At 43.9% G+C, this 16,880-nt stretch overlaps 3 protein-coding genes across 3 annotated transcripts; all 3 read right to left on the minus strand.

The window, feature by feature from the left end:
- Nucleotides 1-307: 307 nt before the first annotated feature.
- Nucleotides 308-3,403, minus strand: LOC135497697 (uncharacterized). Its single transcript, XM_064787532.1, has one exon. The coding sequence runs from the start codon at nt 3,401-3,403 to the stop codon at nt 308-310; it is 3,096 nt and encodes a 1,031-aa protein (XP_064643602.1).
- On the minus strand, nt 3,400-5,649 carry LOC135497698 (uncharacterized). The gene has a single exon (XM_064787533.1). It carries the CDS (start codon nt 5,647-5,649, stop codon nt 3,400-3,402), a length of 2,250 nt encoding a protein of 749 aa, XP_064643603.1.
- A 9,593-nt stretch (nt 5,650-15,242) lies between these two features.
- LOC135497699 (P2X purinoceptor 7-like) lies at nt 15,243-16,306 on the minus strand. The gene is made up of 2 exons (XM_064787534.1): nt 15,813-16,306; nt 15,243-15,426 (listed from the first exon to the last, which is right to left on the minus strand). The coding sequence occupies exons 1-2, from the start codon at nt 16,304-16,306 to the stop codon at nt 15,243-15,245; spliced, it is 678 nt and encodes a 225-aa protein (XP_064643604.1).
- Between the last annotated feature and the right edge of the window lie 574 nt (nt 16,307-16,880).

Consider the following 16,880-nt stretch of genomic DNA (forward strand, 5'->3'; position numbering starts at 1 on the left):
AAAATCTATGACTCGAATGCTTTATTCTATACACAGCAAAAGCATGGTGAAGACTATTACATGATTAGGTTAGATGAACGACTAAACATTATGACACAACACGTATTACAATTCAATATGAACATGAATGAAAGAATTAAACCTATAATATAATCGCCGCGACATACTCCCCGCCGCGAAATGGTGATGAGCAAATTCTTTTTGTCTTTTGTTTTTTCATAGTAAAAGTAGAACAGTAGAACATAGTAAAAAGTTATCATGACATTGTCTCTAAGTTGTGACTTGACTAGACTAATACATTAGCAAGTTAGTCTGACATGTTTCTGATTCGGTCCCTAGCAGCGATTGCTGCTTGTCTCCTAGGTCGCGCAGATGAATTGTCCTCGACATCTGTGTCTGGTGTGTCCTCTGACTGACAATCACTAGATTCCAGATGAATCAACTTCACAATGGGCCTATTGGTATGACCTCTGGCGGTTTTCAAACTGACAGATCTCACCAGACCATCATTCCCATAATGCAACTCGGTGACCTTTCCCATGTGCCATTTGACTCTGTTCTGATTTTCATCCTGAATGAGGACCACATCATTAATCCTTATCTGATTTCGAAGCGTACCTTTCCCCATCCCTCGGTCCCTCTCACGCAGGGCGGACAAATACTCACTTGACCATCTGTTCCAGAACTCTTTCTGGAGCTTTGCCATGAGCATTATCCGCCGCTGCATTAGTGATGTGGAGAAACCGAAGGATGGGTCATCAACCTCCTCCAAATCAAACAAGGGTAGGCCTAATGTGCCTTTGGTCAGCACACGACCATTAAGGAAGTGAGATGGTGTCAACGGTTCTAGGTCTCCAACTTCAGTAGACTGGAATGTTATAGGCCTATCGTTGAGAACTGCTGCTATCTCAGCAACGACAGTTTGCAACTCTTCCAATGTCAAAAGACGGCGGCCTAATGTCTTCTTCAAGACAGACTTTGTCAATCCAATCAAACGTTCATAAAAACCACCGTACCATGCTGCGCGTTTCTTGATGAAAGTCCACTTGACTCTGTGATTTGCTAGGTACGTTGATAGAATGTCAGAAGATGATAGGAAAGTCATAGCATTGTCGGAAATCATCTCTTGCGGCAGAGATCTCCTGGAGGCGAAACGTCTGAACGCGCGTAGGAATGATGCAACCGACAGGTCATTTACTATTTCCAAGTCGATAGCCCTTGTGACTGCGCAAGTGAAGAGGCATATGTAGGCCTTGGAATCACCCTCACCACCTCGTACGAAAAGAGCACCGGTGAAATCAACTCCACAGACTGTGAAGGCAGGAGCCGACAATAGACGGCTTGCTTGAAGAGGGGGTGGTATAGGTGATCGGAATGGCTTACCCATGACTCTCTTGCAAATGACACAGTCGCGTAATAAACTCTTCACGCGTTGACGTATGTTGGTAATCCAGAATTTCTGTCTAATGTGAACAATGGTAGACTGCGCACCAGAATGCAGAACTCCAGCATGTGCCTGAAGAATGATCAGCTTAGCATATCTGTGCTTGGATGGGATGAGAATAGGAAACTTGGCATCATGTGAGATTTCTGCATTGTGGAGTCTCCCACCGACACGAAGTAGACCATTTTCTCCAATGAACAAGCGCAATTGATTCACAAGTGGGCCTTTCACACTTTTCTCCTTTATGCCCTGAATTTCAGCTTGGTAGCTGCGATTCTGAATTGCTTTAATCCACACTAATTCGGCAGAATGAATCTCATCAGACGTGAGAGGGCCAACTTTGCGGAGTTGGTGCTCTTTGCGCAGGTTTGACACAAAGCGTAACACTAGGGCACTAACGCGAAGTAGAGCGGTGTACGAGTTGAATTTGTCCAAGTCGATAATGTTGCTGATGTCAGTAGGTTCGGTAACCTCGCTGACCGTCGTGACGAGTTCCGTTTCCGGTTGAGTACGTAGCGATTCCGATGAACGATCCGCTGCGTCCGAATTGACGTTCTGAGCATGAGAATCAAGATACTCGACATTCTCCGGCCATGTTTCTGTGCATAGCCAGTGCGGTCCTTTCCACCACAAGGTGGCATGACGAAGGTTATCGGCAGTTAATCCACGTGTGATGACGTCTGCAGGGTTATCCTGCGTCGGACAGTAACGAATCTCGTTGATCATATCGTATGAACGAATCTCCTTGACTCTGTTAGCGACAAACGTAGGTAGTTGTTTCTCGCTGTGTAACCAGCCGATGACAATCTGACTATCAGACCACAAGACAGAGTGTCCGATATCGATGTATGGTCTCAAACTCTCGTGTACGTATGCTAGCAAGCGTGAGCCAACTAGAGCTGCAGTAAGCTCTAATCTAGGCATAGTCATTGACTTCATTGGTACGACACGTGACTTTGCCATTACGAGCGAGACTTCCGATCCTCGTACCAAGTAGGCACAGGCACCGTATGATTTGATGCTAGAGTCCGCGAAGACATGCAACTCGTATGATCCTCCTTCTTTATCAACAGTCTCGAACAGCTTCCGTGGTATATCGCTCGTTTGGTAGGCCTCAGCTAATTCCTGAGAAATGGTCACCCAGGATTTCGCTAAATCCTCGGGAAGAGGCTCATCCCACGACAGTTTACGTTTCCAGAGTTCTTGTAGGAATACCTTCCCCTTGACATGAACGGGCGTGAGGTATCCTAGAGGATCAAATATCGAACTAATGACCTTGGTGACGTCACGTTTGGTCACCAAAGCTTCAATGTCTGGTGGTTTGTGATTCCACTTGGAGTAATGCAATGTATCCTCTTCTGTGTCCCAATACATGCCTAACACTTTGACATTAGTGTCAGAACTCAGGACATTGTCACGTTTTGCACAGTTCACGACCTCTGGGCAGTTAGAGGCCCATGCACGAATGTTCCAGCCACCGACGTGCATCTCGTTCCTCGAGTCCTTGTAATAACTAACAGCTTGTGGCACCGTGTCAGTCCCACTAGCTAAATTGTCCACATAGATGTTGTTACGTATGTCCCAAGATGTAGTGCTATCTTGAGCTTCGAGATGAGATCGCACTGCAGCGTTCAAGATAAATGGCGATGAGATAGCTCCGAACAGTACTACTTTAAACTGGAATACGCGAAGAGCACTGTCCGGGTTGCTGACGTCACTCAACCACAAGAACTTTGTGAACTTTCTGTCCTCTTCGGCAAGTCCTACATTGAGAAATGCCTTCTCGATGTCTGCTGTGAAAGCATGTTGATGTAAACGAAACCTCAGCAGAATGGCGGCTAAGTCATTCTGTAAGGGAGGACCGGTCTCTAAACAGTCATTCAGCGACGGTGCATCGCCGACCTTACAGCTGCAATCATACACGATTCTGATTGGCGTTGTTGTTGAATCAGATCTCATAACCGCGTGGTGTGGTAGTAGTGACCACTAGTTAGATCATCGCCTATGACTTCTTCAATAAATCCACGTGCGACTTGATCCTGAATAATGCTATCGTAAGTGCGACGTAATTCAGAACTAAGTCTTTGAATCGTGTTTCGTGTGCGTTTCACACAAACGTCATAGTTGGTTGGTAGCGGATTGTGATTTTCCTTCCAAGGAAGACTAGCCACATAGCGTGTGCCATCGTGGCGCAAGTGAGTCTTGCAGAATGACTTGTAACGATCAGTGTCATCCGCCATGGCCCGACAGGGATCATCTTTGATTCCTATCGTTTCAAGATCCCAGTACTGCTGATAATCACTCACATCTTGGCTCGTATCTGTTGAAATCACATGCGATAAGGCTTGAGAGTCTTTAGTTTGCGAATGTAGATGTCCCGAGAGAAGATAGCCAAGTTTAGAGCGAACAGCAGTAGGTCCTGGGCCCCGAATTACGTGATCCTCTACGAAGTCCCAGAAGAAATCAGCTCCAATCAAAAGCGTGATTTGTAATGAATCGACGTTTGAGATCGGATGGGCGAGAGTTAATCCCTGTAGGTGAGGTAACGAAAGTAGCGATGAGTTGATGCGATTGTTCATTTGCGATATGCGAGGTACAACCAATGCTGACATCTGCATCTTCTCACCGGAAATCGTATGTACGGAGAAAGTTACTTCGTCGAACTTTCTAGCTGAGCCTGGCTTACCCCCAAATGTGGTAAGGGAAAGCGTGTGAGAACCATTCGACGTTGCACTCAGCTTCTCTGCTAATTCCGTGGTGATGAAAGAGCGTGTCGATCCCTCGTCGAATAGGATGGTCGCCTTGCATGACGCTGTTGAGGACGAGACGTCCGTCACAGCTGTTTTCAGTAAAACAGACCCGGATTTCCCTACGTGGGTGACAGTCATTTCGTCTGTACAGCCTGTTGTGACTGACTGAACAGTTTCTTCAGACTCGGTCGTTTCTCGTTCTGATTGTTGCGTTGTGTTTTGGTTATTAGAGTTTGTTTCCTTCTCATCAGGTCTTGACCCCGAACAAATGGCAGTGTGATGTCTCTTCTTACATTTGCGACACGTAAACTTTGACTTGCAGTCCTTGATTTTATGACGACCAAGGCAGTTGAAGCAAAGTTGAAGTTTCCGCGTCTGAGTCAAGCGATCAGCAGGTTTAGCATACACCGTGCACTCTCCTGAGTAATGCGTCCCTTTACAGAATGCACAGTACGGTTTCCGTTGCGATTTGACGTTGGTATGAAAAGCTGCTGTGCTTTGCAGTTCCGAGCTGTATCCTGAACAGGCAGACGAACTATCTGCTGATACGTCACCTGCCTCAAGAGCTTCGATTTCTGCTCCCAAAGCTACGCGTAGGTCGGGTAATGACCATTCACAGGAACCATGATCCCGAGCAAGCTGTTGCTTGGTGGACGTGGGTAGTTTATCCAACACAATGGACACAAGAAAGTCCCCGTATGATGATTGATCTTTCTCAAGCGTGTCCAAGGTGCGAACATGACTTTCGAGCGTGTCGTAGAAATGACGTAATCCTTTGGCGTCAGCGGACGTCGTCACTGGTAACTCCATTAGCGCTTTCATCGTGGCGGCAACGATCTTATGTCTTTGACCGTAGCGTTTTCTTAATATTTCCATTGCATGGGCGTAGTTCAAATTTGTCAATGCTAAGCCATGAATAGTCCGAGCAGCTTCACCTTTGAGTTGTCTCTTGAGGTACTGAAACTTTTCTATGTCCTCAAGCTTAGAGTTATTATGAACAGATGCTATGAATCCGTCGATGAACGTTTGCCAAAGCAAAATGTCTCCACTAAAAGTTTCTAAATCTAGTTTCGGCAAGCGACAATTCGACTTGTCCTTTGTCGTTGGGTCGGATGTGGTCTTGCGTGTACATCTACCACGTGAGCGTTTTAGGCGCATCTGAAGAACGTCGTAATTTTCCTGAACATCGAGAAGATAATCGTCGAATGTGATCACTGCTTCCTCTAGTTCCTTAGTTGGTATCAGCTCCAGTAATTCCTCATCGAGTTGCTTGAGAAAGTTGATTTTCGATCTGATGCTGTCCATGGTTGATTCGAGCTTGTCTAGTTCGTCGTCCGAGAGTTCGTCAAAGTTTTCGATAAACTCGTCAGCTCTCTTCGTTAGTTTCGTTAGTTGTCCTCTATGACTTCTTCGCGAAAACGCAAGACGTTCTGCAGCTTTTTCTTTGTCTGTCATGATGAGTGTTTTCCAAGGTCACGGCACCATATTTGTAGGGGCGGTTCGTAAGCAAGAACGCCAGACGACTAGCTTCCATAAAATCTATGACTCGAATGCTTTATTCTATACACAGTAAAAGCATGGTGAAGACTATTACATGATTAGGTTAGATGAACGACTAAACATTATGACACAACACGTATTACAATTCAATATGAACATGAATGAAAGAATTAAACCTATAATATAATCGCCGCGACATATTATGTCGGGGGGACGACTTAATAGTGAGGTTTCGCAACCACCCTTTTAGGCCCTACGACGACGTTTATCTATTGTGTGAGTTTACCTGAACAATAGATAAACGTCGTCGAAGGGCCTAACCGGGCGGTTGCGAAACCTCACTATTATCTCGGGGGGACGACTTAGTAAGTCGGGGGGACGACTTATTAAGTCGGGGGGACGACTTATGAAAGCAAGGGCGAGGCCTGGCTGTGACTGTCTCATCTCTCTCACCATGTAGACAACTTGGCAGAGCAGCCAAGCCTGATTTGGCCTGGCTGTGGCTGTCTCATCTCTCTCGCCATATCAATAACGGCAGTGCGGCGAAGACTGATGCGGCCTGGCTGTGACTGTCTCATCACTCTCATCATGTTGTCAACACGGTGGAGCAGCCATGACTGATTTGGCCTAGCTGTGACTTCCTCATCTCTCTCACCATGTTGACAACTTAATAATAATATTGCCCTACTGCCTTTTTCATGAATCAATTTTGAGCATTATGTTTACAACGTAGTTGACAATAATTATAGTGAGAGAGATGAAACAGTCACAGCCAGGCCGAATCAGTCTTGGCTGCTCTGCCAAGTTGTCTACATGGTGAGAGAGATGAGACAGTCACAGCCAGGCCTCGCCCTCGCTTTCATAAGTCGTCGCCCCGACTTAATAAGTCGTCCCCCCGAGATAATAAGTCGTCCCCCCGACTTAATAAGTCTTCCCCCCGACTTACTAAGTCGTCCCCCGACTTACTAAGTCGTCCCCCTGAGATAATAAGTCGTCCCCCCGACATAATAAGTCGTCCCCCCGACTTAATAAGTCGTCCCCCCGACTTACTAAGTCGTCACCCCGAGATAATAAGTCGTCCCCCCCGACTTAATAAGTCGTCCCCCCCGACTTAATAAGTCGTCCCCCGACTTACTAAGTCGTCCCCCTGAGATAATAAGTCGTCCCCCCCCGACATAATAAGTCGTCCCCCCGACTTAATAAGTCGTCCCGCCGATAATTTTTTTTTTCGATGTCCTTTCCCAGTCACCGTAGTTGCAGCCTGTTGCAGCCTGTGCAAAACCGTGCAGCGCGTCTTATCACCAGGACCCCGCGGCGATCCCACATTACTCCGGTGCTAGCCAAGAAACACTGGCTGCCTGTGCGCGAGCGCATAATTTTCAAACTACTCCTCCTGACCTTCAAAGCATACCACCGGCTTTCACCAATTTATCTGAACGATCTCATCCAACATTACGTGCCACCTCGTTACCTTCGCTCTGAATCTCAAGACCTTCTCACTTGCAGAAAATATAGATTAAAAACATTTGGAGGTCGAGCATTCGCCACTTTAGCACCTCAACTGTGGAACTCTCTTCCCCCCACCCTGAGAGCTACATCGGATGTCTCAACCTTTCGCAAACAACTCAAGACCCTTCTTTTTAATAGAGCTCACAAGCGCCGGTGAACATTTGTTTCAAGTGATACAGGCGCTTTACAAATAACAATTTATTATTTATTGTTATCATGATAAGCTTTGTATGACGGGGGACGTACAGAACATAGAAGAGCAGTCAGTGGTAGTATCCGTGCATTCCCGTTCTTTCCAACAGGTCCATATCGAAACAACAATAACATGACACATGTGGGTGTTGCATGAGACATACATTGAAAGCCTTCGTCGGTGCATAGCCGAAGACCAGTTGTTCGATTCAATAACAGTTTTTGTTTTGGATTCCAATCTTGACACTAGATGCACTGAATTCGTTCCTTACAACGCATCTAGTACTTGTGCGTTGCCGCCATCTTGAAGAGCGTATTAACGCGGATAAAGAAAAGGATTGCCAAGAGGTTATCGCATCACCACTAAGCCCGCGAAAAGGATTGCTGCCCTACGCTGCAATGATAGTTCTCCTTAAAATCACATTAAATCCCACCAGAAAGTGTTAGCTTTTATTTATTAAGCTCGTATTTTGTTTTTTATTGATAAAATAAAACGTTTTATGAGGAAAAGGGGGACTAATTCGGCCTGAATAAACCTTACAGTCTGAACTGATGACACCTGAATCTCAGGATGCCGATATCCAAGATGGCGGTAATTGATCAATCCCAGTGTCTGATGTTTTTTTAATTTTGGCACTGTTCGAGCTTGGGGCGATTCTAGGTAATTATGCTGACCTGACATAAATGCACTGTGTACGTTGTATAGAAGTTTAGCAATACAGTCCGTCATTCATTTACTTTGTATCGAGCAAATTCATTGCCACCGGTAAGTCGGCATAAGATGATGGGTTGCACGAGCAGGAGTCCTAAAGGTGATGAAATACCCCAGAGGGGCACCGAGGTCAAATGATAACTGTTTTGTCCTTACCTCTACCTACCCTTTCCATCCAGATGTCTGCTCCTTTTTTGTTTAATTTTGGACCCGCTACATCTTCATGTTGTGATGAATGTAATATGCAAGTGGTTTGCACTTTGTATTCAACACTAAAACCTACCACACGTCTTCCTGAAGTGAATATAATAGAGCACTGCAGTAGAGATCTCGTCAACGGTACCTTCTTCGTGGTAAGATAGCCTTCCCAATGCACTCTCTCAAAGATTCTCAAAGGATTGACCATTTGTAATGAGGGTACATGATAGATAGCCATGTGTATGTTGAATGCACTACTGAGCAGTGAAGACACGTGATAAGGCATGTCCTAATTGAAAGGTTGTCATATGATTTATCTGATTATTTCAACATTGCTAAGGTTCAGTAAAGCTGTAGATATTCAGACCATATCCGCAATCTCCTTGGATTTGCCTGATCTACCTGGCAATGCTTGAGCGTTAAACGTCATGGATATTCCTGTTTACAAATGTAGTCAGCCTCTATTATTTCCCCGTATTTGATAAAGGCTTTGCCTGACCTATCTGGCACATCCTAATATGACCAGTGGTTTTCAATATTGTGCTCCGCCGGTCGATATTTCAAACCTAAGGTGATGTCCCTGCCCTACAGATTGTAGCGGTAGAAAAAATATAGCGTCCAATCAGAGCGCAGCAATCAAACGTTGCAGCATCGTTATCCAAGCTCGCCTGTTCATTTGTTTTGCGTCTCTTCACTGCATCATACACAAAGAATGGCGATTGCCGTTGAACCAATTATGCTTCTCCCGCTGTAATAAAACGACGCATGTACTGGTGTGTCAAGTAGTTGGAACAGCCGCCCTTCGCAGTGGATTTTATTGCTTTTTCTCAGTGATTTGTATATGACGAAGGACTAAAAAAGCCTGATCTCAGGATGCATCTGGGAGTGTCTGAACGTTTCCAAAGCATGGTATTTCATGTTTACAAATGTGCTCAGTAAAGTAGGATAAACATCCTGCCAAAACCCGAATACACTCTCAGCAGTGCAGTAGCAAGCCCTCTGGCTTGTTATTTATTCAGACGCTTGAAACTATTCATGGCATTGGTTTTGATGTTCCAAAGAAGTGCTGCGAAGTTCATTCGACGTCCTCGTTGAGGGAGAAGTGTTCCATCTTCGTTGGTCTTTGGAACAGCATATAATACGCTTGAATATGTAGAAATGGTTGAAAGCATAGATGTTATTAGAATAACGATTTAAACATCGACCGATATTAATTGTACTATACTCATCAATAAATGTGAATTACGACCAATACGATTATCACTGCTTTTTTCTATTCTGCGTCAACCTTGACGATGAATGTTGATGCTAGAGTATATACAGGATGTCAAAGAAATCGCAAAAAAAGCAGCATGAAAATGTCATGGTTGAGTTATAATGCAATACTATGCATGTTCTGTCACTATGCATGTCATGTCACCATAAATGCTTAGGCACCATGCTTGTCCAGGCACCTTGTGTATCCAGGCACCATACTTGTCAAGACACCATGCATGTCCTGGCACCATGTATGCCAAGGCACCATGCAGGTCCAGCACCATGGATGTCCAGGCACCATACTTGTCAAGACACCATGCATGTCCTGGCGCCATGTATGCCAAGGCACCATGCAGGTCCAGCACCATGGATGTCCAGGCACCATGTTTGCCAGGTACCATACTCATCATTAACCCCATTCAACATAGGCCTTTGATCTTCATTGTTCTAGTTCCGGGAAGCCCTGGTATTTTTCACAGGTGTTTGAGAAATCTAACCTTTCAGGGAAAAGTCGGAAAATGTCGGAGTTTTGTCGGATAAATCAGGAAAAGTTAGAGAAACCGTAAAAAAATCCAAAATTCCTACTAGTGTATAGACTTAATTCCGTCACAGTGCAAAACGGAGAACTGAAATTAAACTTATAGTATGATTCATCACACCGCACCATGCGGAGTGATGAATGATTGAAACTGTTTATGAAACAGGATGCAGATGACCTACCACAACAGATGACGGACACTGCGGTATCGTACAGACTCCCACACGATGAGCAAAAGCGAGACTAACATCTTAGTAGTGTCGGAGGAAAACATCAATCCCAACATAGAATCTATATCTCACTGTGAACAAGCGCGCCATAAACAGCGTATGCTATACAAACAGGAAGTACATTCCAATGGTCAAATTATATGTTGTATATGGTGGAAAACTGCACATATTATTGCCGACGGGGTATAGCCCATTGAAAAATAGCCGATTCGCAATGAAATACCCTTTCGTTACAGAAAAATGTGATCAATGGACTCTTCTTGCGGGATATATATCATGCTCGTTTGTACACTGTGTGTATGCTAGATATCCATTGGACACCCGGCTTCAGCCCATTTTAAAGGATAGCTCCTGGAATAAATCGTTGGCAGCCTTTTTGAACGAAACAATGGAAATATATTAAATGAGTATTCCTCTTTACCACAAACCTTTTGAAAGTGGAAGAAATATAATAGTTCAGGAAGAAAAATTGATATTAATAGTGCCTTTTTTACTGACATGGACGACGCCATTTTGAGTCAAATTTCCCTCGGTGATGACGCGGTGTGTGCAATGGCAGTGATTGGCTGAAATTCCGAAGCCCCGATCGTGCATATTATGGGCTTGTCACCGCTTTTCGCGCGTGCGCAGTGTGTGAATCCATGTCAATATCCGTTTCTTCACGTGTGGTGAAAATCTGGAAAATCCTTGATCAGCCAAAACAACATCATCTGCAAGATTCGTCTTTGATTTTTTCCAACTTAGATCTGCTGCATTGCCTCACTGATTTCACTATTTCTGTCTTAAATCATTCATAGTATCTCCTCGACCTATAATTGTGCAACTATTGCATGTTTTATTGTTGTTTTATTTTGTACTATATACTGCATGTGCATGTACTGTACAAATCATTCTAATTTCGTTTTATTTGGACATTCGCGTAATATATTGATTGCTTGAATGCAAAATGCCTCGGTGCATGGTCCCAGGATGTGGGAATATGTCCGGTGTGACGAGTGGAATTCGATTCAAACAGTGGCCACTGAAAGATGAAGAACTTTCTAGGAAATGGTTGCATGCGATTCGGCGGGCTGACCTAGACAAAAGAAAGAAAACATTCACAAAGAATGACCGAGTTTGCGAGCTACACTTCGAGAAAGACTGTTTTGAATCTGAAGGTGAGCTGAAGGCCAAAGCATTTGGAAGGAAGACCCCGAAAACTTGGATTAGAGCTGACGCAGTGCCCACCCTTTGCAAGCCTGGCCAGTTCCCCGTGCCCTCGCCCACCCCGTCCTCATCATCGAATTCCGCCAACGGTGCAAGTGGGAGTGCCTTGATTTCGACTCCTGCATCATCAGTCAAGGTTAGAACTCCGAAACGACCAAGAAGTGTTGACAGGATTAAAAGGCTAACCCAAAAAAATGTAAGTAGCCTAGTGGTGTAGTAGCCCTAGGACTATAATATAGGAAGGCCGAGCCATACGCCTACGGCCTACCGCTAGGCCTAGGCCTAAAACGAATATGACCTAGGCCTAGCTCTAAACGAAGGCAGTAGAGTAAGCCCTAGACCTTCAGAATATGCAGTCTCTCGACTCTAGGCTCAGCCCAGCATGACCAGCAAAACCATGGAAATCTAAACCGACCTTTTCCTTGCCAAAAGCACTATAATAATATAAAAGCCACTACCAGTACCACAGCCCCCCTACTTTTGAGTCTGTGGCATAGCCTGTGTGCCTTAGTTATATGAATCATACCCCGACAGACATGGGGCTTGGCATGTTGCGGGCTACCCTCACCGCTCCATCAGCCACTCAAGTATATACTCTTACTGTGTATTTACATTGATTTACTAATAGTCCTGCTCTACTTCCAGATTGTACAGTCATTACTTCAAGACAGCCCCAGCAAAGCAAGTGAAGTCAGCAACACCCCAACGGTTGGGAAGAAAAGGAGAAAAAATTATACCGAGCCACCCACGCCACCAGATGCCGATGTCATCCCCACCCCACCACCAGTGAAGCATGATGTTGATACCCAAACAGACTGGGATATGGCATTCATGCAGAGGATAGCTGGCATGTTGTATGGCTCAGTGGAGGTCATACAGCATGATCATTCCTATGGTAAGGTAATTGTAAAATGAATCCTAACTTCTAAAGATTTGGATGTAACAATAGAAATACAATAACCATGGTAATTCATTAAATGAATCATGTTTACCTATTAAAAGTACTGTATACATTAGCAGTAAGCATACATCATACAATGAGGCAAATGCAGAATGTCCTACTGTACCCCAAATGATGAATATACTATTACTAAAGAAAAAAACAATCCATTTATTGATTCAAATAATGGTTTAAAGTATACGTGTTCAGTAATAAAAACATTCAAAAGCTTTGATGTACTAGTAGTAATGTGACATTTCCCACTTTTCAGGCTAATCAACCGGATCAAGATTCCACTCTCCGACCAAGATCAAGCAGTGAAGGTACAAGAGAAGCAGACTTGCAACCTCCTCAGCCTAGTCCTGATATCAGCTCAACAGATGTGCTACAATCATGCCAGGTTAGTTATTTTCAAAGACGCTCATTGTTACCAATGCTGCTTCCTAGCTTTGAGGAATAGGAATTTACTTACCATTACCAACAAACAGTGTGCATGTGATGTATGTGTAGGTGGTTGGCTTGTTATACAAGCATTATTTTCTGGTACATGTACATTACGGTATAATGGAGCTAAATGTGTTCATGAATACCCCCCCCCCCCCCCCCCCCCGAATGTGAGTGATCGCTTTGCTCTTGATATTGTCTCTAACTAAAACCAAAAATTCTGTTCCAGCTTCTGCCTGGAGGAGGAAGTAATTTCACTAGCTGCTACCTCAGAGTCTGATGTTACCAGTGACGACTCTGACTTCGAGCTTCCTACCACAGCGAGGAAGGTGGATGATTGTGCAAAACACTTTGATATATTAGACGAGGACCAATTTTCCAATAGTGCTGGTGATTACATTGAGCAGGAGAAATTCATTGTGTACGATGGTAAACTATTAGATATATTCCTATCTTATGGCACTTGTCCAGACTGTGGCCAGAAGTTTGGAACTATTTGTAAGAATCAAATTCAGCGTGGCTCTTTAGTCACATTTCGTTTGGTTTGCAAAAACCACCATGTCTTCTACTGGCATTCCCAGCCTGTTTGCAACAAGGCTCCAGTTGGGAACATTTCATTGGCTGCCTCAATTCTCTTCACTGGAAATACTTTCACCTCTGTAATGAAATTTGCCAAACTAATGAACATCCGCTTTATTACAAAATCAACGTTTCATGGCAAACAGAATGTGTACATCTTTCCTGTGGTAGATGAAGCTTGGAGAGAGCACAGGTCCAAGCTTGTTCAGGCCCTGCAGGACAGGTCAATTACTGTCATTGGCGATGGACGGTGTGACTCACCTGGACACAGTGCCAAGTATGGTACGTATACCGTTATGGGGGCCGCCAATGAGAAGGTGATTGATTTCAGTTTGAAACAGGTTAGACCTGATTTGAAGAGCTGCAACATGGATAAAGGGGGCCTCATCGACTGCCTTGACAGCTTAAAACATTCTAAAATTACAGTTGGAGTTTTGGCTACTGACCGCCACCCCCAGATTTCAAAGATGATGCGAACTAATTACAAAGAAATTAACCACCAGTATGACGTCTGGCACTTTGCCAAAAGCATTTAAAAAAAAACTGAATAAAGCTGTCAAGAAAGCCGCTTGTCGCCCTCTTGGTCCATGGATCAAGGCTATCATTGTTCACCTCTGGTTTTCAGCTGCGTCTTGTGAGGGTGACCCTGTGTTGTTGAAAGAGATATGGACATCCATCCTGTATCATGTCCAGGATATCCATGAATGGGGGGACAAAACCATGTTTCATGCTTGTAACCATGCCCCCCTCACAGACGAAGAGTCTAGAAAAAAGAAATGGCTTGAACCAGACTCTCCTTCACTAAAAGCATTGGCAACTGTTGTCAATGACAAGAGATTACTGGCAGATGTTGGTAAACTGAGTAGTTTCTGCCACACAGGAATACTAGAAGTGTATCATTCAGAGATGATAAAATACATGCCAAAGAGCAGGAATTTTTCTTACAAGGGCATGGTTGCAAGGACCCAGCTAGTTGCATTGGATCACAATGAACATTCTGAGCGCAAACAGATCACCAACAAGTCAGGGAAGCCACGATATTACCACAGTTGTCCCAAGGGACGGGACCATTGGGTTGCAAAAAATGTAAAAGAGCAGAAGGATTATGCTTACCTGTGGTTGAACATGTCATGTCTGGCACAAAACCCACACCGGTGTTGGAGCCAATCCTTCCACAGAGAATAACCTCTGTTGAATGACCTGATCTTGAAGAGTCGCTCCGATACTCTAGGTTCATCAAATGAACGAAGGTGGGAATTGAACAGACATGACATGTAGGGTGGGTTGGGTTGGGGGGAATTTTTGAAGCTAAAAAACATATTTTATTGGTCTTTCAGGCCAACAAATAATGAAATGATTTAGTCTCTTTTGTTAAACTTTGAATAAGAATGCTTTATTGAATTTGTATAACATCAAGTGTATAACTTTCTGGGGCCACTTCTTGTTTGGACCCTTTCATAAATAGATTTATAAAAAATATTTAAATGCATTTTTCTAAAGTTTTTTTACAGGCCCTTGTCTCATGGTTGGCCCGGGTTAGAGATCAATTACAGTAAAGGGATGCCACCCAGGAGAGATTACAGTGCATAGTATTCTAAAAGTGAAATATTTCTGAGGTAACCGTCTTCTGGACTGGGAGTCAATTGAAAAATGTCCTTGATTGCACTATGTCCTCTTCTTTAGATAAAATGTGTCAGCAGTTTTTGGACTAGGATACCAAATAAATAGTGAGCGTGAAGAAATTCAGTCTGACTGGTCAAGGTCATCCATATTGGCTTCAAGAAAGCCAACATATTGGCCATCTGCAGCTGGGAATACCTCCCGAATACGCTTCACCACACAACTTGGGATGACACGACGAACTTTCCGGCCGAGGAACCCATGGGCCCAAAAGATCATTTGACGGTAGGCCCCATGCCTGGGGCACCTGAAAGAAGAAAATTCAACTCCAAGAATATTTATTTTTTTATCAGGAACCTATTCAGTTTATCTTGTACACTAGTATTATATTTACATTTACCATGAATGTTCAATTAAATTGCTTGTTATTCACATAAAATCAGTTCTTATCTTATGCCAGTTGCTTCTCATTACTGAAGCCCCCATGTAAAAAGTGATGGAGTGGGGGTTAGAGAAGAAGTTATTCTCTAGCAATCCTCGAAAAGAATGACTTAACTGTGAATGTTATGCCATTGCCAAATTTTGTTGAAGCAAAGAGAAATTAAATTTTTTTGGCCTGTTATGGGAAAAAATAAAATTGTTCATTTCTTTTGACTTTAATTTTGCTACAGCCCACGACTCTGAGCCCCTTACTTGTTTGTCGGAGTGTTGTCATCCCTCCTCTCGATATAGGCGTGATGTAGCCGGGCCATGGTTGTTTCGATCACTGCCCTGTTCAGGCAGACGGGGACGAAGTCCTGGTGGTCTGTGATGCATTCCATCAAAACGTCCCCACTGTCTGGGTCCTCAAACTTGGCTGCCACTACATCCTGATCATGGCAGCACATGCACTCAATATGTGTAGCCATAATATCACAGTGTGTGCATTTGCACCACTCCTCAACATTGAGGGTGGTCCGGTCCTCATCGGCGACCCCATCCACGTCCTCATTTCGGCCATCAACATCGGGTCCAGCTGCATCTTCAACAGCTTGAGCCATAGTGGCAAGCTCCCCCTCTTCATATTCCGGCTCAAACTGGTAGCCCTGTACACTTACATTTCCCCCTATATCCAAATCTTCATAACTCCCGCTGCTCATCGAAGTGTCACTGCTGTCAACATAGTTTTCATCATCCGAATCCGACATGATTACAATACAATAAAACGATCTAAAAATATCAATCAGCTGACGGCTATTGTACGAATCCTATTGTACTGACATGCGGTGAATTGCACACGTGACGTCACGATTCTCCGGTTTTGGAGGAGAGATCGCGAAAAAAGTGAGAAAATGGCGCCCTCCATGAACTCTGTGTTTAGTGGATTAAAAACACCTTTATTGGTACAAACGCAAATTTTTGTGCGATATACAGTCCTATATTGGAATAATAATGATATACGGAATATGCAGGTGTGTTAGTTTTCCCGATTATCGCTATAGTGATTTATTCCAGGAGCTATCCTTTAAGAGATACAGCCGTGGCACAAAATCATTATTTAGACTAGCTGAACGTAGTAAAAATACCTAAATTGGTAATTACATCTTATGCAATTCATTGACTGAGGTCAGTAATTTCATGCAACATTATGAAATGTTACCCGGATGCCCAGCACACATAATAAACTACCTGAGGGGAACTCAAAGCTGCAAATATTTATCAATAAAAGCTTATTCCCGGCTTATGTTTTAACCGGGCAGTTCAAAACTCCTCATTTTATAG

This window comes from Lineus longissimus, chromosome 13 (assembly GCF_910592395.1).
Source record: "Lineus longissimus chromosome 13, tnLinLong1.2, whole genome shotgun sequence".
Lineage (NCBI taxonomy): Eukaryota > Metazoa > Nemertea > Pilidiophora > Heteronemertea > Lineidae > Lineus > Lineus longissimus.